This window comes from Camellia sinensis, chromosome 3 (genome assembly GCF_055761805.1).
Source record: "Camellia sinensis isolate YWXY chromosome 3, ASM5576180v1, whole genome shotgun sequence".
In the NCBI taxonomy this organism is placed as follows: Eukaryota; Viridiplantae; Streptophyta; class Magnoliopsida; order Ericales; family Theaceae; genus Camellia; species Camellia sinensis.
In genome coordinates this window covers 178,605,861-178,629,940 of record NC_138963.1, presented here as the reverse complement: position 1 = coordinate 178,629,940, position 24,080 = coordinate 178,605,861, and the positions used below count along the sequence as shown (strand labels likewise).

The 24,080-nt window shown below is 30.7% G+C and overlaps 1 protein-coding gene across 1 annotated transcript; it reads left to right on the top strand.

Annotated features, from left to right (window-relative positions):
* The first annotated feature begins 18,300 nt into the window (after positions 1-18,300).
* LOC114293153 (putative glucan 1,3-beta-glucosidase A) lies at positions 18,301-23,707 on the top strand. Its single transcript, XM_082921558.1, has 8 exons — positions 18,301-18,581; positions 18,671-18,790; positions 18,920-19,120; positions 21,616-21,774; positions 21,971-22,140; positions 22,473-22,628; positions 22,733-23,085; positions 23,182-23,707. The coding sequence occupies exons 1-8, from the start codon at positions 18,387-18,389 to the stop codon at positions 23,361-23,363; spliced, it is 1,536 nt and encodes a 511-aa protein (XP_082777684.1). The 5' UTR covers positions 18,301-18,386; the 3' UTR covers positions 23,364-23,707.
* Positions 23,708-24,080: the final 373 nt, after the last annotated feature.

The window sequence follows — 24,080 nt, the reverse complement described above, 5'->3', positions numbered from 1 at the left end:
AACGGGGGCCTCAGCCCGTTCACGGGCTGTGCGCCATTTTCATACTCCTAACGCCAAATGAGAAGACTTGGACCTCGTTGCAAGTTATAATTTTAGTTTAAAAGTTAAAAAATATTTAAAAATATTAAAAAGTCAATAAATATTAAAAAGTTAAAATTTTCTTTTCATTCATTTTTTTTTCAATAAATTAAAAAGTCATTCCAAATATATCACTTTTAAGAAAATTAAGTTTTTTGCTTTTCATATTTTTTCGGCTTTTAGTGAATTTTTTAATCTTTTACTCAATTTGTTTATTTTTTAAATACACCTAATCTGGATATCCTTAAAAATTATAATAAATGTAATTTTTAAAAAAAAAAAAAAATTCACCAAATACAAAAAAATATGAAAATTTAGTATATTTTTGTATTCTGTTATATTCAATAAATATTTAAAAAAAAAATTTTTACAAATTTTATACTTTTTAACTGTACCAAGATAAAGTGGATCTAAAAAGTTTTAAAAAAAATAATTAAAAAATCATTAAAAATATAAAAATATGAATTGAAAATTCAGAAAAATTGTTTTTAAAAATTTCAAGTCTTATATTTTAGTTAAAAAACTAAAAAAACACTAAAAAATTATTTCCAAAGGAGGCCTTAGAATCTTCAACAAATGACGTTTGCTGTGCGTGGGACCTAAGGAACCCACACCATGAAAAACGTTAAGAAAAAAGAAGAAAAAAAAATTTATTTTAGATTTGCAAATTCATTAATAATAATAATAATAATAATAATAATAATAATGTAATATGAGATTTGGGTCTTATATAATTAATGTGTGACGAATAAAAAGTTAACACCTATTGTGTAACGTAATTGTAAATCAAATTGGAAACTTTTTTTTCTTCTATTAGTGACGTTTATTTGGGATTATCGCGTGAGTGTAAATTTGTTCATACAAAAGTTAAGGAGTGATTGAAATTTGAAAGTTACTGCGGTGCGGAGAAACACATAAATTAAATTATATATATATATTAGTTAATAAAAAATACAAAAGTAGAATTTGTGAGAATTTAGCGGCATAGAATTCTCGAAGCATAAGCACATAGCTAAAATAATGCAATAAGAAGATCTCGTGCTCGACTGTTTGATGAAATATTTGTATCCAATTATAATTATATTGATTTTTCATACCATTTAGAAAAGATTGAGTAGTGCTATACAAATAAAAATAATAATTCATAAATTTGAAAACAATTTTAGGGTTCAAAATTCATTGTCTATAAAAAGAAAAAAAAATCATATTATAGAAACAAAAAATTTGTCGTGAATTTGGGGCAATAAATTTGTAACGAAAATGACTGGTAGCTCGAAAAAAGTGGCCCAATTTTGGCTCGAATTCAAAGACAGAGACAGAGGAGAAAGAGGGAGAGAAGAGAGGAAGAAGAGAGGAGAAGAGAAAGAGGAGGAGAGAGGGAGAAAGAGAGAGGAGGAGAGGAGATCGTCGCAGCACCACCGCCGCCGCCGATCGTCGCAGCACCACCGTCGTCGCCTCCGACCCCGCCTCCGCCTCCTCCTCTCCCTGTGATTATGCCCCCTCCAGTCTTCCTCCTTCCTCCTCCTCCTCCACCTACTCCTCCTCCTCCTTCCTCCTCTTCTCCTTCTCTTCTTCTCCACCCTTCTTCTTCTTCCTTTTGCAACAAAAACACAGGGAAAAAAAAAAAAACACCAGAACGACGTCATTTTGGTGTCCAGCCAAATTCGAGCCAAACTCTTTCGAGCTACGTAGCGAGGTCGAATTTGTAATTAGATATTGCGGACTTGATATCCTTGGGGGCTTGGGGTCATTTTCTCAAACTTGATAAATTAGAGAATTCACAAATCATTCACTATCCTTTTTGATATGGTGCATGGTAGTGGTGGCGTGATGATGGACAAAACTCATGATGTGATCGAAGGGTTAGAGTCGTCGATTCGATAGGTCGTCAAATCATGCCAAAATATGGTTGGAGGTTAGTCCACCTCAGGGTCGGCTCTGACTTATTAGGGGTTAAAGGCGAATTTTTTAAATTGAGCCCTTCATATATCATTATCGAAAAAAAAAAATTTGTTTGGATAAAACAAAAAAGATAAAAATTTATTTCTATTACATTACAATTTAGCAAAATTTAGATAACAAATATATATATATATATATATAATAGTTAAATTTCAATTAGTTGAATCGAATCTTTATTTTTTAGCTTACCAATGTTATAAGAACTAAAATTAATTGGGCAAAAGGATGAAAATTTTCGACACAACTCAAACAATATATAAAATTAGCAAGTTAAGGTTGACTATTTTTCAACATGAATCCAAGTATGACACGACTCAATAACATGAATTATTAGTTATATATTCACTAAGGGATGCCATGACATTTTTTAATCTTTTATTTAACTCCATCTAACTGAATAAAAAAATATGTAAAATAATAATTAAGGCTAATATCTTTTTTTCATTTAAGATATATATTTTTTTGTTACCTATTTTAGAGTCAATCTAATAAAAAATATATAGTAAGAAGATACAATTTTTTTAATTAGAAAAATGCAATTGAATTAAAATCAAACATGCTATGAATAATTTTATTTAGTTGAAATAAATTTTATAAAATTCAACTTATGAGAAAAAATTTAATCTCTCGATACACTTGCTAAGTTATTTTTAACTAAAAGTGAAAATTTTTACATTAAACATCAATCGAACATGAATCAAAATAACACCATACGACAATATAAAAATAAATAAATTGAGCTAATATTGAAATAATTATGAAATAAGACGACATGATACACTCCCCTAATTGGGAGCCCGAGGCGACCGCCTTAGTCGCCTCACCCCAGCGTTGGCCCTGGTCCACCGCTGACTAGTGGTTAGTAGTTGATGGTGGTGATTGAAGGTTGTTAAGGAGGAAAGATAGAAAATTTATTTTGAAAATTTAATTTGGAGTTTTTAAAAATAATTTTTTGAGTTTTTAATTCTTATTTTTGATAATTATAATAAAATTTTAAAATATCTTAATTAATTTTTTTTTATATATTTTAGATTCACTTAATCTTAATATACTTTAAAAAAATTATAATTTTTTTTTTAAAAAAAAATCATTGAATATCACAAAATATAAAAATGTACTAAAATTTTGTTTTGTTTTTTGTATTTTAGTATTTGGTGATTTTTTTAAAAAAAAATTCACAAATATATATATTTTTATTATATCTAGATTAAAAAAAATTGTATAAAATATTAGAAAATTTCAGTAAAAATAAAAAATACAAAAAATAAAAAACTCAATTTTTTTTGAAAAGTGATTTAAATCAAAATGAAAACATAAAAACAAAAATATATCAAAACAATTTTGTTTTTAATTTATAAAAAAAACAAAAACAAAAACAGAAGTTTTTTTTTTTTTTTTAGTTACAGGAAAATCCTCTCACTCTCCCACAGGTCCAGGGTAGCACTGTTTGTAGAGATCACCAAGGTGTCTTGTTGTCCATTCCGAGAATGAGACTATAACTTGGGAAGTTTTTCTTAAGTCAAGACTCGCGCAACGGGAGAGTATTGGGCCTACACCAATTGCTGTAGTAGCAACAATTTGAAACTAATCTCCTAACCAATTACGTTACGCCCAGAAGATTGGCCCAAAGAGTTTTAAACTTGAGACTTAGAGTCTCAACCCCAAACTTTTACCAAGTTGCCAAACACCCATAAGTTTAAACAGAAGTATTAACGAATGGCCAAAAATGTATTTTTGACCGTGTCCAAATCTCTACCTTCTGGACCTTTTCCACAAGCCAAATGGAAAGACTTGGACCTCAAGTTATAATTTTAGTTTAAAAGTTAAAAAATATTTAAAAATATTAAAAAGTCAATAAATATTAAATTCTTTTCTTTTTCATTTTTTTTTTCATTCACTCCACTCTTTGTAACAAATTAAAAAGTCATTCCAAATATATTGTTTGGTTTAATTCACTTTTAAGAAAATTAAGTTTTTGCTTTTCATAAATATATATTTTTTTACTTTTAGTGAATTTTTAAGTCTTTTATGCAATTTGTTTATTTTTTTAGATATACGTAATCTTGATACACTTAAAAAATATAATATATGTATTCATAAAAAAAAAAAATTCACCAAATACAAAAAAAAATATGAAAATTTAAGATATGTTTGGTTTTGGCTAAAAAAACATAAAAGACAAAATTGGCTACATAAGCTAATAAGATAAAATGTCATATCCAAACTATAATCATTACACTTTTTCTTTCACAAAATTCAAAAAACCAAAAATAAAACCAAACGAAGCTAAAAAAATATGCTAAAATAGCCAAAAAGTTAAAAAGCCAGGCTATTTTAACTCTTCACAAACCAAGACTTAGTATATTTTCGTATTTTGTTACATTAAATAAATACTTTAAAAAAATTGTACAAATTTAATACTTTTTAACTATACCAAGATAAAGTGGATCTAAAAAGTAAAAAAAAAAAATTAATTAGTTAATTAATTTTTTTAAAAAAAATCATTAAAAATATAGAAATATGAATTGAAAATTCAAAAAAATGTTTTTAAAAATTTCAAATCTCATATTTTGGCCAAAAAATTAAAAAATCACTAAAAAATTATTCCCAGAAGAGGCCTTAGAGTTTTTAACAAATAACGTTTAATGTGCATGGGACCTAAGCAACCCACACCGTGAAAAACGTCGAGAAAAAAGAAAAAAAAAACTATTTTAAATTTCCAAATTCATTCATTATTAATATTGTAGTAGGAGATTTGGATCCTATATAATTAACGTGTGACAAATAAAAAGTTAACACGTGTTGTGTAACATTATTGTAAATCAAATTAGAAATTTTTTTATAGGTCTCACACATTTTTTATATATATATACACATTAATGGATGTGTGGCCATAAATGTGTGTTAAATTTAAAAACCGAAGATCTTGGGTTTGAAACCCATGCACCCATGGGAAGCCTTCACTTATATAAGAGGGAATTTCCTTCCAGTTGGGGTGTAAGAAAACGTGGTTCTCCTCCAGGATTAGTGCATCAAACCAGAGGAGTTTTATATGGCCCCCTTTTTCGATCTTCTCATAAAAAAGAATGAGTGAGTTTTATTCACTACCGTCGGCAAATAAAGCATATTGATGACACTCAAAAATACCAATAAGAAACACGACAATTCTGCACCTTCTTGGAACTCTGTTTTTATTTTTATTTTTATTTTAATATATATCTATGGGAAAGACTATAACATAATTTTATACTTTTTGAAATATAATCAAATATTACATGAGGTATAACTAAGGGGTCATTTGAGAACCTATATACCAGAATAATGTAGTAGTGTAACTTTAAAATGTAAGCTACATTAATAGCCATTTGTTTATATAATGAAAGAACCTTAAGGCATGCCAACTTCTTCTTCTTTTTTTGGTATACGTCTAATTTTTTTTGACTGGTACAAAAAATCAATATAAATTAATTGGATACAAATATTTCATCAAACAGCCACTAAGCACAAGATTTTCTGTCTCAATACATTTTTTAGCCATGCGGCCAAATTCGTTTGGAAACAGGTTATTTTTGTAATTTTTTAGCTTTTTGGCTAAAATATGAGGTAAAAAAACTAGTCACTTTACATGTTTTTGGTTTTTCAAAAACACTTTTCAAAAAATTATACTTTCTTATTTTTTGTGTTTTTTTGTTTTTACTGAATTTTTTAATATTTTTTGCAATATTTTTAATTTTTAGACACACCTAACATAAACACACATAAAAAGTATAATTTTTGTAAAAAAAATCTTTTAAACATTCACTAAATACCAAAAATACAAAAAAAAAAATACGAGAATTCAATATATTTTTCGTATTTTATGTATTTATTAATGTTTTAAAATATTTTTTCACAATTTTTTTACTTTTCAGATACATCAAAGTAAGGTGCATCTAAAAAGTAAAAAAAAAAAAAAACTTAAAATTTTAAAAATATTTATTAAAAACAAAAAAAAAATAAGGAAAAAAAAATTCAATTTTCAAAAGATTTAAATATTTGAAATGGCCCAACTTAATTAGAGATGAGTGATTTGAATTATGTAAATAGTCATGAATATGCCTCTGTAATTGGCTTTGGATTTCAAATATATATATTATTTTATTTTCACCGAACAAACACTACACAGGAAAAGTTTTGCAAAACCATCCCACCTAAAAATAAAATAAAAATATTTATATATTTTAAAAGGTAAAATACTTAAGATCAGTAAAGCATGACCTTATCTCCAATGACCTAGATTGTTCCATGTTAGTTATTAATTTATCTAAAATTAATCAATTAAAATTTAACCACTGTCATGACAATCTGAGTAAATTGAATAATAATATTTTAAATACCTAACATTTTTTTTTTATGAAAAATATTTTGACACAACATGTCATCTTGTCCTAAGAATTGGACAAGTCATACTCTTCGTTTGTGAAGAGGGATTGGATTGGATTTGAGGTTATTTTAGTCACAAAAAATAAAATAAAATAGGTTTTTTAGTTCAATAAAACAAAACATCACATCTAATCCATAATCATTACATTATTTCTTAAAGGAAAACTGAAGGAAAACTGAATCTGTTTTATTTCTATTTTTTCACAACACGAGTACAGTAGTGCATATACATATTTATAGAGAATACCTGTGTAACTATTATTTAACTACAGTTTACATGTAACTCAAATATAACCAAGCTACCTAACTCTGATTAAGTCATAACTGTCTAACTAATTCTGTTTTCTAACTAATTCTGTTTTGAGTTGACTGTAACTCTCCTCTGCTTTGGTGCTTTGGTTTGCTGCTGACTGTGCTGACTTGTGCTCCTTAACATGCCCCTGCAAGCTGATGGGAGAGGAATAGCCCAGAAGCTTGGTCTGAAGATAAAGAAACCGAGGGGAGGCAAGAGGTTTAGTAAACAAATCAGCAAGTTGATCCATGGAGGAGATGTGATTGATGTGCAACTTCTTGGCAGCAACCCGTTCACGAACATAATGATAATCCACTTCAATATGCTTGGATCTTGCATGAAAGACAGGATTGTTGGACAAGGAAATAGCAGACATGTTGTCACACCAAAGGGTAGGAGCTGGTACAGAGATGGACAAATCAGAGAGCAGCATACCAATCCAGCTAAGTTCAGCAGCTGTTTGAGCAAGGGCTCTGTATTCGGCTTCAGTAGAAGACCTGGAGACAGTGGGTTGTTTCTTTGCTGACCAAGAGATGAGGTTAGGACCTAAAAAGACGCAATAACCAGTGGTAGATCATCGATCAAGAGAACAACCAGCCCAATCTGAGTCAGAAAAGGCATGTAAAGTGAGAGGTCCAGAACTAAATTGAAGACCAAGATGGAGAGTACCCTTAAGATATCTCAGTAATCTCTTAACCAGGGCAAAATGACTGGTGAGAGGGTTGTGAAGAAACTGACAAGCATGGTTGACAGCAAAAGCTAAGTCAGGACGGGTGATAGTTAGATATTGCAAGGCACCAACAAGACTGCGATAGAGGGATGGCTGAGAGAAAGGCAAATCTGCTGCTTGATCATCAGTAGAAGATTTAAGGGTCATAGGAGAAGGAGAAGACTTGCAGTTTGTCATACCAGCCTTAACTAAAATTTTAGTAGCATATTTCTTTTGAGATAAGAAGTAACCTGAAGAGGAAGAGGTAACAGCAATGCCCAGAAAATAGTTAAGAAGCCCCAATTCTTTCATGGAAAAAGTAGAGTGCATGTGGGTAATGAGAGAAGAAAGATAAGAGGAGTCACTCCCTGTGAGGAGGATATCATCAACATAGATTAAAAGAATGGTGATGGAGTGAGAAGTCTTCCTAACAAACAAAGAAGAATCACAATGGCTAGCTTTAAAACCTTGAGTGAGAAGAAAGGAAGAAAAAGTGGAAAACCAAGCTCGAGGAGCTTGTTTAAGGCCATACAAGGCTTTATTGAGTTTGCAAACCATGGAAGGATGTGTGGTGTTAACAAAGCCAATGGGCTGATGCATGTATACCTCCTCCTCCAAGATACCATGAAGGAAGGCATTTGAAATGTCCAGTTGTTTGATAGACCATTGAAAGTGAAGAGCCAAACAGAGAAGAATGCGAATAGTAGGCTGTTTGGCTACGGGACTAAATGTCTCAAAATAATCAATACCTTCAGTTTGAAGAAAACCTTTTGCAACCAACCTGGCTTTATGCCGAGCAATAGTGCCATCATAATTTTTCTTGAGACGAAATACCCATTTGCAACCAATAGCCTTTTTGGTGGGTGGAAGAGAGACTAAAGTCCAAGTCCCTTGCCGGATTAAAGCATCATATTCATCCTTCATAGCAGCAGTCCAGGCACTGGATTGAGAAGCCTCTTGATAGGACTGTGGTTCAGTAAGATCTGTGGTGGTAAGTAAACAATGTGGCTGAGATTTGGATCTAGTAATCATAGAGTGAGTATTAGTAGAAGGAAGAGAAGGAAGAAGAATAGATAAAGAAGAAATGGGAATAGAAGAAGGATTCTGAGAAAGATAAGGCAGAGTAGGAGACGGAATTGGTGCAGAAGACAGATGAGGAGAAACAGATTTAAGTGCAGGTGGATGAACAGACTGAGAATGGTCAGATTGTAATGTAGGTGACTGAACAGATGGAGGCTGGACAGACTGTAGAGCAGGTGACTGAACAGTCTGAGGTGGAACAGAACCTTTGGAAGGCAGAACTGCAGGTATAGAACTTGGAGAAGGTATAGTTGCAGGTGTAGATGCTGCAGGTGTGGAGGAGATGACAGCAGAAGCAGGTTGTGAAGACCAGAAAAAAGAGTTGAGCTGGGACAAAGAAGAGGAAACAGATGGAACTGCAGAGGAAGAAGCAAAAGGAAATGTATGTTCATCAAAAATCACATGTCTAGATATATATACCTTGCCAGTGGAAGGATCAAGACACCTATAGCCCTTAGTAGATGGAACATAGCCAAGAAACACACAAGACACAGACCGAGGTTGTAGTTTATGAGTGGTATAAGGTTTGAGCCAGGGATAACATCTACAACCAAAGGTCTTAAGAAATGTATAATCAGGAGGCTGCTGGAATAAGACTTCAAAAGGTGTGAGAAAATTAAGCTTAGCAGTGGGAAGCCTATTAATAAGAAAAACAGATGTGGCTAAGGCATCAAACCAATAAGCAAGAGGTAAAGAAGAGTGATGCATAAGTGCAATAGTAGTCTCTATGAGATGTCTGTGCTTCCTTTCAGCTACACCATTTTGAGCAGGAGTATGAGGGCAACTTAACTGATGCTGAATACCTTTACTTTTTAGAAAAGCAAGAAATTTGTTACTAAGATATTCACCCCCATTGTCACTTCTTAACACTTGTAAGTGAGTAGAAAACTGATTTTCAACAAAAGCCTTGAATTCCAAGAACTTAGAGAACACCTCACTTTTGTAATAAAGGGGAAACAACCAGGTAAATTTGCTGTAATCATCAATGAAAATTACATAATATTTGTAGGAAGCAACAGTAGAAGTGAATGGACCCCACACATCAGTGTGAATGAGAGCCAAAGGTTTATTGACAGTAGAATTTGACAAACTAAATGGTAGTCTATGACTTTTGGAAACACAACAATGGGAGCACATTTTATTAATATCAACAGATGGAGAAGACACCATGTGATGTTTAACAAGATACTGGAGTTTGTTGGAAGATGGATGTCCTAATCGAAAATGCCAATTAGGAGAAGTAGAGCTATTAGCAGTACAATGAAAACATGTTGGTGATGAATGTGATGCAGTAGCTGTAGCAGCAGATACAGGGACAGAACTACTAGGAAGGTGATAGAGACCATGGGAATGAAAGCCTTTATAGAGCACCTTCTTGGTACTCTTGTCCTGTATGAGAAACACATCTTTATCAAAAGTAATAGTGCAATGATTATCAGAAATAAGCTGATGAACTGAAAGTAAATTGGAAGATATGGAAGGAACATGAAGCATTTGGGATAGATGAAAAGGAAATGAGGGTGTAGGGAGAAGACCTTGACCAGTGTGATGTATAGGCAATGTATTACCATTTCCAACAGTGACCTGATCAGAACCATGATATGGTTGATATGAGGTCAGATTGTTCAAATCATTTGTCATATGGCTGGTAGCAGCAGAGTCCAGAAACCAATTGGTGTTAGTGTTGATATGAGAACTAGCACCAATGACAGAACCAGGCTGAGAAGATGTGGAGGCAACATATGCTTGAGAAGTGGAAGACCTGGCAGGCTGAAAAGAAGTATCCAATCTATACCAACACTCTAATGCTGAGTGATTTGGTTTGCCACAAATTTGACAAAGTACTTGTGAAGAAACATGTTGAGTAGTAGAAGAATGAGGTGAGTGATATCCTTGATATCCTCCTTGAGAAGAACCTTGATGTGAATTCTGTCCATAAGATCTTTGAGAAGAACCTGGATGGGAATGCTGTCCATAAGATCTACCTCCTCTGCCTCGAGAACTAGAAGAATTGCCTTTGAAAAATCTGCTACCATCTCTTCCTCGACCTCTGTAAGAACCTCCTTTATAAGCACCTTGAGAAGAAGTTCTGGAAGTATGATAAGCAAATGGAATTTCTGCAGTATGACCTTGTTTGGATGAGGATTCAACATGAATAGACTCAGAGTTTAGCAAAGAACAAAGCTCTCCAATAGAAATGGATTCAGATCGAGTTCGAATGGAAGTTTTAAATGCATTGTACTCATCAGGTAATCCGTTAAGAATCAATAAAACCAGGTCCTCATCATCAACAGGTGAGGCAGCTAAAGCTAGCTGATCAGCAATGGATTTGATCTGAGTCAAGTATTCATCCATTGTATGGCCTTTCTTGACAACTTGATTCAGTTTGTTCTTCAACTGGTGAATATGTGATCTTGATAAGGATGTGAAACGTTTGATAAGAGCATTCCATACCTCATGACTTGTAGAACAATGAAGAACAAAAGTGAAGATAGGTGGAGAGAGTGTTGCAGTTAAACAACTGAGCAGATGAGAGTCAACAAGCATCCATTGTGTATACTCAGGATTCAGAATCACATTGTTGTGTTCATCAGTGACAGTAGATGATGGACATACATGTGTGCCATTAACAAATTGGAAAAGCTGTGTAGCTTTCAAGATATTTTGAACTTGATTTTTCCAAATGATGAAATTTGTAGAATCAAGTTTGATATTCACGAATGAATTCAGATTTGTGATGAGAAGAGCAAGGTTTGGAGGAATGGAAGATGATGCTGAAGATGAAGTTGATGTGATTGCAGAAGAAGAGAGATTCAGAGATGGCAGTGAAGATGCCATTGATTTATCTTTCAAGAACAGTACTCGTAAGAGCTGAAATGTGGCTCTGATACCATAAAGGAAAACTGAAGGAAAACTGAATCTGTTTTATTTCTATTTTTTCACAACACGAGTACAGTAGTGCATATACATATTTATAGAGAATACCTGTGTAACTATTGTTTAACTACAGTTTACATGTAACTCAAATATAACCAAGCTACCTAACTCTGATTAAGTCATAACTGTCTAACTAATTCTGTTTTCTAACTAATTCTGTTTTGAGCTGACTGTAACTCTCCTCTGCTTTGGTGCTTTGGTTTGCTGCTGACTGTGCTGACTTGTGCTCCTTAACATTTCTCTCACAAAAAGTCAAAAAAGCCAAAAAAATCTTTTCTAAAAGAGACTTTTTAACTCTAGATTAAAATAACTAAAAAATTAAAAAATCAAAAAACCAACCAATTTCCAAACGAACCCATAGTGGTGACCAAATTAGCCGAACGACAAATAATAAAAAATAACTCCATATTGAGGATTTTTTTTTTCAATTATAATGTGTATGATCTCATTATCATAAATAATAAAAAATAAATATAAATATTTTAAGCCTGAACAAACATATCTCTCGAGTTTATGTTTTTAAAATTTTTCAAACATTTTGTTCAAGCCAAACACATTGTAGTTTATGTTTTTTTTTTAAAATAAACAAAAATCAATTTATGAAATTTTTGTAAACATTAATAAAAAAACATAAACATTACTAAACGTTACCTTAGTATTCATATATTTTTTTTATCATAATCTTATTTTAGACTCTTCACTTTTAATTATGATAGTCCATCTTTTATAATTTAAATCAAAGTGTAATATCACTTTTTTATTTGTCAGTTGTTAATAAAATTAGTGAAAATTAAAAATGAAAGGAACAAAATTTGATATGATAGGATATGAATCACACAAAAAAAAAAAAACATGCCGCATTAATGTAGTTTGTTGAGTACTTTTCCAAATACTTTGTTGGTAAAGTCCATGCCAACTTTAGCTATCTGTCTCCTGAGCTTAAACTAGGGGTGAGCAGCGGATATATCGATCCGTCCAAACTGACTGAACTAAATCGATTTATCACATTTTGGACGGATGCGTGATGACGAGCGGGCGGTTGCAGATTGATTTTTTTTTCAATCCGCTTAGTTTTGGACGAATGACGGATTTAAGATTCGGGCAAATTACAAATACCCCCTCGAAGTTTTGTGAAAATATAGATTCTCCCTTGAGGTTTGAGAAATTAAATCCCACCCCCTGAGGTTTTTATTTTCATACAGATTCCCCCCCTAATTTCCCCTAATTTGTCATGAAAATTTGACCCTCAGGGGGTAATTTGTAATTTCTCAAACCTCAGGGGGGAATCTGTATTTTTACCAAACCTCGAGGGAGGTGTTTGTAATTTTCCCTTAAGATTCCTTTGGCCGCAACCGAACCGCCAAACCACGAGCACACTTAGTAATTTGTAAGATTTTGTGTTGTCAATTTGCTTATATATTCTATTTGTATTTTCAATTGAAAAAGAATTTAATATTATGTTGAATATATTCTGTTGAAAAAGAGTTTTCAACTTGAATATATTTTTGAATTGAAAAAAATAAATGTATTATTTATTTATATTTTTTTGGTTTTTAAATTTAACTCTAAAAATAATAAATAAAAAAGATGATATATGTTGGTTGGTTTTTTTTTTCAAAAATAGATATAGATGTAATAATACAAATGCATACAATCTCTACTACTGTTCTGTTCATGATTTTGGTAGTTTGAATTATTTTTATATTTTAAGAACCACATATTGTAATAATTTATGTAGATGAGACATGCTGTAATTGTAATATGTGGATGAGGCATATAGTGATTGTAATATTCAAAAGTTTCAAACTTTCTTTATTTTGATGAGGTATGCAGTGATTTTAATATTTTTTTAAGTCATTGACAATAATCCTTTCTCTTTTTTTTTTTTTTTTTTTTTGTTGAGGAAGTGCACAAGTTCAATTATGTTGAAAATTTATAAAATTTTAAACCGTCAAACTGATTCGCATCCATCCGCCAATCCACTCAATCTACATTCGCTCGATTGGCGGACGGATACGGATTGATTTTCTCTAATCCGCTAATCTGACGGACGGATGACAGATTGAAGGTTTCGTAGCCGCAACCGACCTACGCCCACCCCTTAACTCATTACATTTTGTTTAAAACTTTTCAATCCTTAGTGACTTTTTTTTTAAGAAAATCTAAAAAAGAGGCCAACCAAAAAGCTAAACAAATCAACTTTCTGAATTATTTTTTTTGTCTTCAGTAATTTTTTTTCTTAATTTTTTTTTTTTTTTTTTTTTTTGTGTCTTTTCTGATTGGTTTGGTCAAATAAAACCTAAAAGTGTAAATATTTTTTAAAAAATTATTAAAAACAAAACCAAAATTAACAAAAAGCCAATCTCAAACGCTCATAGTAGATATATTACTTAATTACAAAAGTCACATTATGATATTATGCTGGTGATAAACTCATATAAAATTTATGTTCCCAAACCATTTTCCTTTCCTTTATCAAATTAGGATAGGTGTTCTCACGTGCATTTTGATTGTGAAGATGGTAGAACTTATGATTTTATATTGGATGGTTGACGAACATCAAGAGACATGATTTATAATTAACCATGGACATGACAACGTGATATTCATGGACAACAAAATAAGCTATCTATATCTATACTATATAATAAGTAAAATGGGGTTTTTAACCTCAAGCTTTGTGGAAGCTCCAATTTCTCAATCTAAATTTCCTGATTTTTTTATTTTAAAAAAAAAATCTTAGCATTTATTATCTTCTCCCAACTCCCAAGTCTTACCCTCATAATAACACTTTAATGCATTAAGAACAAGCATAAAAAAAATTCTTTAAAATTCAACACATATGAATTCCTTGAAAAGTTCCAACACATATGATTATTATCCCTCATAATAACACTTTAATGCATTAAGAACAAGCATAAAAAAAATTCTTTAAAATTCAACACATATGAATTCCTTGAAAAGTCCCAACACATGATTATTATCCCTCATAATAACACTTTAATGCATTAAGAACAAGCATAAAAAAAATTTCTTGAAAAATCTAACACATATGATTATTATCAAAATATTAAACTTTAATATAATATAATAAAAAAAAGAAGACATTTAATCCCTTGAAAAATCCAAGACATATGATTATTATCAAAATATTAAACTTTAATATAAAAAAAAGGAAAAAAAAAAGACATTTAAAAAAAAACATTTAAAAATCGCAATTCACATATATAGATAATTGTAAATATATCAAGAAAAATGGTGTTTCTAAGCCCCAAGCCTTGTGGGACCTCCAATCTCCCAATCTTAATTTTCTCAATTTTTAACTTTAAAAAAAAAAACCTCAGCATTTATTGGTTTGGTCAAAATCCCCTGATCAGCATTTATTAACTTTTTTCCAATCCATATGCCTGCATTTATTGATTTGGTCAAAATCCCTGATTAGCATTTAAAATCCCTTCATATAAATAATTATAGATACAGCCCGTGCATAAGCCTTGTGAGAGCTCCAATCTCTCAATCTTAATTTTTAAAATTTTTGATTTTAAAAAAAAAATCTCAGCATTTATTGATTTAGTCAAAATCTCCTGATCAGCATTTATTAACTTTTTTCAATCCACATGCCTGCATTTATTGATTTGGTAAAAATTCCTAATTAGCATTTAAAATCCCCTCATACAAATAATTATAGATACAGCCCGTGCATAGTTACTGCAGTAGCCTTTTTAATTTCTCCAGTACACTATGGTTAGTGATAAGATTGTTAAATTATTTTTATAAAAAATCTTAAAAAACATAATTTATATATTAAAAAAATTAAAACAAATATAAATATCTATAATTATCCCGTGCATAGTACGGGTGATATGCTAGTATTATATAAAGAAAATGGAGTTCTAACCTGCAAGCCTTGTGAGAGTTCCAATATCTCAATTTTAATTTTTTAATTTTTTGATTTAAAAAAAAATCTCAGCATTTATTGATTTTTCTCAACCCACAAGCCTTTTTTATTTCTCTTATACCTAGTGTTGCACCCTTTTCAACTTTTTCGATACATTATGGTTAGTAATGAAATTGTTAAATTATTTTTTTTATAAAAAATTTAAAAATAAAATAGTAAATAAAAAATATCTAAAACAAATATAAATTTTTATTAAATCTATCTATTTATCTATTATATAAGTAAAAGGAAATTTCTAACCATAAGTTTTGTGGGAGCTCCAATATCTCACACTAAAATTTCTAATTTTTTGATTTTAAATAACTAAAAAAAATCCTCTATAGCTCTCATTCAAAAAAAAAAAAAAAAAACTCTTAATTTATGACTTTCAGATGAAAAGTATATCAAATATATAAAATAAAAAATAGAAAGTATACTATCATTTCAAAATTCAAATTTGAGGGACACTATATGGAAAGCATTCCATTAATTTAAATTAAAATTATAATGATTTATCCCATAATATATAATTTTTAAATAATGATCTATTCCATAATTTATCTATATATCTATATAGTTATATATACTATTAGAATTGCAAAATATTGTCATTTCATTAAGGTTGAAAGTTGTAATTCTTTTTTCTCATTTTTTCAATTTTTGTTAATACCTGTTATAATATGATTAGTCTATAAATTAATTTTATATTCTTAAAATAAAATTTCAAATTTGGATTCTTATTTAAATTATGTTACGATAATTGCTTAAATTTTGCATCATTTATTAAATTATAAAATAAAATTTAAATTTTAAATTATTTTTCAAATTATATTCCTACAATTAGAATGAGATCAATATTCATATGTGCCATAATGATGTGTCATAATATTATTTGTTTTAAATACATGTGTTCAAATTATTAATCACTATTAATTTTTTTTTTCTTTTTTTTTAAAACTTTATAAAAAAATTTATATCCTTCTAAACTATAAGGACTTGAATAATAATATTTTTTAATATATATATATATATATGTATATATTTAACAAAAGAACAAAACATAACTTTTTTTAGGACTTAATAAACATGGTGGATTTTGTTAGATAATTTTTTTTTTATATCTCAATTGCCATTTAAAGAAATTAAAATAAAGAATAAAGATATCTTTGGCTCAAATTGTTAAAAAGTTACTTTTGCTAAAATAAATTAGAAAGAAACATTAATTTTTTTTATTTTTTTATTTTTTTATCAAAAGTGATAGTTCGTTAAACTTTTTTATTTAAAAAAAAATAGGGTTATAGATGATAATTTATTGTTCATTTAGAATTATTTTTAGATTAAATGAAAATACCATTTTAAATTTTCTTCTTACAATTTATTTCTTACTTTTATTTTGTAAGAAATTTGTTTTTATTCTATTTAATATTTTATTGTGATTTTTAAATTAAAAAGAATTTCTAAAAAAAATCATATTTAAATCATTTATGCCATTATAAAAAGTAAAATTTTTCAATATCAATCTAGTGGTAATTTGGAAAGTGTCCAATAAGTATACTTTTTTATTTTTTACGAAAATATATATAGAAAAGTAGAGATGTGATGTGACTACAAAAATATAATTATACTTTTTTATTTTTTACGAAAAGATGTGTAGAAAAGTAGATATGTGATGTGATCCAAAAAAAATACAAAAATAAAACAGTGAATTAATATGGCAGTTCTCAAACAACTTTTTATTCGATGTTCCATTTCTAAAAGGTGTATTTTTTAAAAATATTTTCAATAAAAATTCTATTGTAAATCTTAAGTATATTACTTTTCCTTTTGTTCATTAATATTAAACTTTTAATTAATTTTATTTATTATTTTAAAAAATAAATTAGCAAATAATTTATATATTTATATATATAACTTTGTTTTGGTTACTCGGGTTATTTGGTGTTTCTGTCCAAATTCACTCAAATTTAATTTGAATTTTTGAAAATTATGTTGCTCAATCTTTAAAATTTTTTAAACTTGACTCAAGTTACTTGGGTTGAACTCACCTAAGTTTGCAATTCTAATAAGAAGGGTTGAAAGTTCTATAATTAAATTTATGACGAATTAAAAAATAATAAATCAATTGTAATAAAATTGTGATACTTTAAATTGTAACTTTCAACCATCTTTATTTTCATAATTTGTATATAAAAATTTAATTATTTATGTTATTTTATATAAAAATATGTTATTAATTTTTTGGATAAAGCTTGGGAGCTCGAATGAGCTCCCCCCCGAATCCCCCGAAAATGGAAACAGAGGGAAACAGAGGGAAAAGAGGGGAAAAAAGGGTGAAAGCAAGAGAGAGAGAGGGAGAAAGAGAGAAGAGAGGAGAGAGGGAAACAGAGAGAGAGAAAAGGAGAGAAGCTCGGCCGATCGTCGATCGTCGCAGCAGCCCGCCGATCGTCGCAGCAGCTCGGCCTTCGCCTCGCCTCCGCCGCGCCTCCGCCCCTGGTTTATGCCCCCTCCTGTCCAGTTCTCCATCCTTCTTCTTCTTCTTCTTCTTCTTCTCCCTTCTTCTTCTTCTTCGTTTCTGATTCAACAAAACAAAAAAATAGAAAAACGACGTTGTTTTTGAAATTGGGAGGATTCGGAGGGCTGGTTTCGAGCTATGTAGCATTACTCTAATTTTTTTCATGCCGTGCGTATTATTTTTTTTTTTTTTCATGCCGTGCATGGCGCGGTTACCATTAATTTTTTTTTCCTGGCCGTGCATAGTACCGTTACCATTAATTTTTTTTTTTTGCATGCCGTGCATGACAGGTTGTCACTAATTTTTTTTTTCCTCCTTCCGTGCATGTTACCACTAGGTTTTCCTATGTATATATATATATATTTGTGTACCTGTGCAAGTAGTGAGAGAGTGAGACCCATAGACCAAAAAAAAAAGAGAGAGAGAGACTAGCAGTAGAAGTTGGAGAAGGATCAAAATGGCAACAGCACATTCAACAAGAAGACACCCACTCCTATGCTTTTGTATCTTCCTCAGTTCTATGCTCTCTCTTTCTCATGGGAGGCTTACGCCCAATTTCAAAATCCGAGCCGTTAATCTTGGAGGTTGGTTGGTCGCAGAAAAATGGATCAAACCATCTCTCTTCGATGGCATCCCAAACAATGATTTCTTGGTTTGTACACAAACAAAAACATCCAAAATTTCTTGGTTTTGATTCTCATCCTCTAACGGCTCAATTTTGTTTTGAATTTTGACGATTAGGATGGGACTAGGCTGCATTTTAAATCAGTAACGGCTGGAAAATACCTTTGCGCTGAAACAGGCGGAGGTTCAATCATAGTTGCCAACAGGACTGTTGCTTCTGGTTGGGAAACATTCAAAGTAATTTTTTGTTTTTTTTTTTTTTTTGTCGAAAAACACGGATGACTTTATGTTTTCTTTGATGGGTCTGAATTAAATTTTGTCAAATTACTTTAATTTCTCTGTTTTTTTGTTATTGTTGTGGTGAAGTTGTGGAGGATCAATGAGACAAGCTATCAATTAAGGGTGTTCAACAAACAATTTGTGGGAGTAGATAGTGGTGGAAATGGGATCGACATGGTAGCTATTGTTGCCGGCACTCCAGGTAGATCCGAAACGTTTGAGATTGTCAGAAATTCTGATGATCCAAACCGCATTCGGATAAAAGCTCCTAATGGCTTCTTCTTACAGGTTTCCCTTTATTTCTTCAATAATTTGCACTATGCATACAGTTTTGTTTTTTTTGGGAAACCACTTTTTCCCTTACCCTGTAAAAAGATTTTTGTGTAAGGAAAACTGTCACTTTTTTCCTTACGCTTCAATAATTCTGTAAAAAGATTTTTGTGTTTATAGCTTTTTCAAAAAAAAATGGTAGAAATCTAAATATTTTATTAATATTTTTATTAAATAACTCACATGGACCCACATTATATAGATCTCATTTAAGTCTCACCCTTATATAAAATATTTAGTAAAAATATTAATGAAATATTTAAAATTCCTAACCTTACTCTTTTCAGAAACTAATACCAAAAATCTTACTAAAAGTTTTTTTTTAAGGGTGTGGGCGCGGGTCGGTTGCGGCTACAGAACTTCCAATCCGCCATCCGTCCGCTAGATTGGCAGATTGGAAAAAATTAATCCGTATCTGTCCGCCAATCCGACGGATTGACGGATGGATGCGAAGAGGTTTGGCGGTTTAAAATTTTATAAATTTTTAACATAATTCAACTTGTGCATTTTCTATAAAAAAAAAATTACAATAAATGACTTAATAGAGTATTACAATCACTGCATGCCTCATCCAAAGAAAGAAAGTTTGAAACTTTATCCACATATTATAATCACAGCATATTTCATTTACATAAAGCATTATAATTTATAGTTCTTAAAATATAAAAACAATTCAAACCACCAAAATCACAAATTGAGCAATAGTAGAGATTATATGACTCTGTATTGTTACATCTATATCTTTTTTTAAAAACAAAAATCAACTAGCATATATAATCTTTTTTATTTATTATTTTTAGAGTTAGATTTAAAAACTAAAATATGTAGATAAATAATATATTTATTTTTTTCAATTCAAAAAATATATTTAAGTTGAAAACTCTTTTTCAACATAATATATTCAATAGAATATTTAAACTCTTTTTCAATTGAAAACACAAATAGAATATATAAACAAATTGAAAACAAAGTCTTCCAAATTACTAGAGATGCTCAGCGGTTTGGGGGTTCGGTTGCAACAAAATGAACCTCAAATCCGCCATCAGTCCAAAACTAGGCAGATTGAAAAAAATTAATCCACAACCGTCCGCTCGTCATCACACATCCGTTCAAAATGTGGCGGATCGGTTTGGTTCGGTCGGTTTAAGCGGATCGGTATATCCACTACGCACCCCTAATGTCGGGGCATTTTGTACATGTTATTTGGGAATAAGTTAAAAAAATCAAAAGTTAATTTTTAACTTATTTTTAGTCACATTGGTTTTCACATAAAAAAATTTAAAAAGCTAAAAAAAAAATCAAAAAATCAGCTTTTAACAAACTTTTCAAATCACAATATTCATACAATTTTTATTATATATATTTTTATAAAAAATGTACAAATATTTTAATTTTTTTAGAATAAAGTTATATGCACCAATTGATATACTAATTAGTGTACTAACAGATAATGTGACATAATTTTAGAAGTTTTGAATTTTTGTAATTTGTATAATGAGCGGGTCCATAGTTTTGAAGTGACAATGTTAAAATATATGTTAGTATACTAATTAGTATACCAATTAGTGCTTGTAACACCACTGATTTTTTAAACATGTTTTTAAGAACACACGTTAATAGAATCGTTGAAAAAAAAAGGAATCATTTTGATAAATATAAATATATATTATTTTCATTGAGAGGATGATTTTCTCAAATCCAAAATCTAAATTGAAGAGGGATGTTTGGGTCTGTGGGACTATCTACGGAGCATGTTTCGATGATTCGAATCGTTCATTTTGTCAGGCACCTTGTATATCTCATCCACAAAAAAAAAATTAAATTGATCTGATAATTACAACTTGTTCAATTTATTATTTTTTTCATCAAAAAAGTATATGATTTATTTTTTAAAAATATAATTATCATACATTTTTTAATGAAAAACACGATAAAGTGAATAAGTTACAATTATCGAATTACTTAATTTTTTTTGTAGATGAAATACATAAATACTCAACAAAATGAACAGTTCAGATTATCGAAACGGGACCCGTAATAGATCCACAGGCCCAAACAACCCCCATCCTCGTTTTCGCTATCCTAACCACCCAAACAGCCCCATCCTCCTTTTCGTTATCCTAACCCAATCAGAAATGAAAAAAATTAGTTTCTTACACTTTTCTATTTTTTATTTTTTTTATTCATAAATTATCTAAACATAGCTTAGAAGGCCAAACTTCATAAAATAGGGAGGGCAATGGATTGTGATGCCTTCAAAAAAAATTGCCAGTCTGTCTAAGAGTTTAGGAGAGGGAAAAAAATGTTAAAAATGTAAGAATAATGACACGGTTTTATTTTAACATTGTTGAATTACAAAGGACTACAATGGTATTTTCAAACACATAGCCACATAAATCTCATTATCTACTTCAAAATTGCTACTTATTGACTTTCTCAATAAGAATTTGTAGGTAAAGATAGAGAATCTTGTGACAGCTGATTCAAAAGGAGATGGTAGTTGGGGAAATGACGATCAATCTGTTTTCATCATTACAAACACTGGGGGGCTACATGGTGAATTTCAATTGACGAATGGTTATGGTCCAGTGAATGCACCACAAGTTATGACGGTAAATAGCACCTTATTCATTTAATTAAATAATTATTTTCTTATTGACGCGGGATGAAAATGCCACTAAAAAGTGGTTTATTACTTGAAGGAGATGTATTTAAAAAAAGAAAAAGAAAAAGAACTGATTAGAGGATGTATATAATTACGATCATAATTATATGTCAAGAAAATTTGATGGGTTGTGTACATCTCAGGAGCATTGGAATACATTCATAGTTGAAGATGACTTCAATTTCATATCAAGCAACGGAATAAATGCAGTAAGAATTCCTGTAGGGTGGTGGATAGCCAGCGATCCAACCCCTCCACAACCTTATGTTGGGGGATCCTTGCAAGCCTTGGATAATGCTTTCATTTGGGCACAGTATGTCTCCTAATTCCCAATTGATCTAAAACTAAAAAGCTGCAAATCACAACAAATGAATCTTTGTATAAAAATTCATGTTGCCCTATCCCCAACGCACTTGCAATCGTGGTGAGAATTTTGAAACACAATGGGCTTAGCTGAGCATCAATTTTGAGTGTTTCAATACTGACTTGCCCAAAAAAATTGTTTGTTTCTGCACTAGACATTGTAAAATTAAATTAGGCATATTTCTAAGCATGATAGACTAGTCATAGACAAATCGACATCATAAATATATATATATATATATATATGGTGATATTTGATTCATAGAGGTCTTCTGTTTGTAGAAAATACGGAATTAATGTCATTATTGATCTACACGCTGCACCTGGTTCTCAAAATGGCAACGAGCATAGCTCTTCTAGAGATGGGTCTCAAGAATGGGGACTATCGGACCAAAACATACAAGAAACAGTTAATGTTATAGATTTTCTCACCTCCAGGTACAACCATTCTTAATTATAATGCATTTTGGACCATATCTGACTTTCATAGAACAATATGGTAACAATTAGTCTCTTATAATTTTTGTTTTGCACACATATAGGTATGCTAATAATCCACACCTATATGCGGTTGAGTTGATCAATGAGCCTCTTTCACCCGGAGCAACTGTGGAGAGCCTGAACAAGTACTATAGAGCTGGTTACAATGCTGTCCGAAAGTACTCATCCACAGCTTATGTGATTTTGTCAAACCGTATAGCAACTTCGGATCCAAAAGAATTCTTCTCTCTTGCAAGTGGCTTAGACGGATCAGTTATTGATATACATTACTACAATCTCTACTCCCATAACTTTGACAAAATGAGTGTCCAACAAAACATCGATTTCATCTATAACAACCGATTGCCAGAGTTGAATCAACTTACTACATCGAATGGACCTCTCACTTTTATAGGTATACAATCCCGAACTCATGCAGCTCATAAATTTTTTTTTTCATTTATTTATTTATTGTTTTTCCCCCCTCAATTTATTTGATTGGAATTTGTAGGGGAGTGGGTAGCTGAATGGAATGTTGGAGGGGCAACAAAAGAGGATTACCAAAAGTTTGCCAATGCCCAGTTGGATGTGTATGGGAAGGCTTCGTTTGGGTGGGCTTATTGGAATCTGAAGAATGTGAACAATCAGTGGAATCTGGAATGGATGATCAACAATCATTACATCATGCTTTAGAATGCATATAATCACTTGTCAATTTGGGCGATTAAATGACCAATAAGCTGTTCGATGAATAAGATCATTTATCTAAGGGTTTTTTACTGGCCGATCCTACTTTTTATAATTATTCCCTTCTTAGTTCTGAATATTGATGTTGTGCACCAATAGGTCCTGGAGTCTTTTTTTTGTACCTGTTTTACCCCTGTTTTGTTTTTCCCTGTTTTGGCACGTTTCTATTTGATTTTTGCCATCAAAATACTGTAATGTGAGTTTGGGTTTGGGTTTGTGATTTGGATTTCTGTGGAACTTCGTGATTTGTTAATGCATTATTGTGGAGCTTCGTGATTTGTGATTTCGAACTTGGTGTATATTTGGATTTTGCGATTTGTGATCTCATAGAGGGAGCTCGATTTGTGATTTGCTTTTTATAAATCTGTGAATCTTCGTGTTTTGTGATTTCGCGTTTGGTGTATAGTTAGATTTTGTGATTTGCGATTTTGTGGATGGAGCTCAACTCGTATGTTTGATTTTGATTTCAATTTCGATGTTTTGGTATTTTTTAGTTTGAGTTTGTGATTTTGATTTTGTTTATGATATTGTTGTTATTCTGTTGTTTCTGCGATTGAATTTGTATTTTTATCATGATATTGAAAGCTTTGAGATATGTATATGTAATGAATATTAGATTTTTTTTTTTTTTTTTGGTTACGAAATTGTTTTGGTTGAACACAG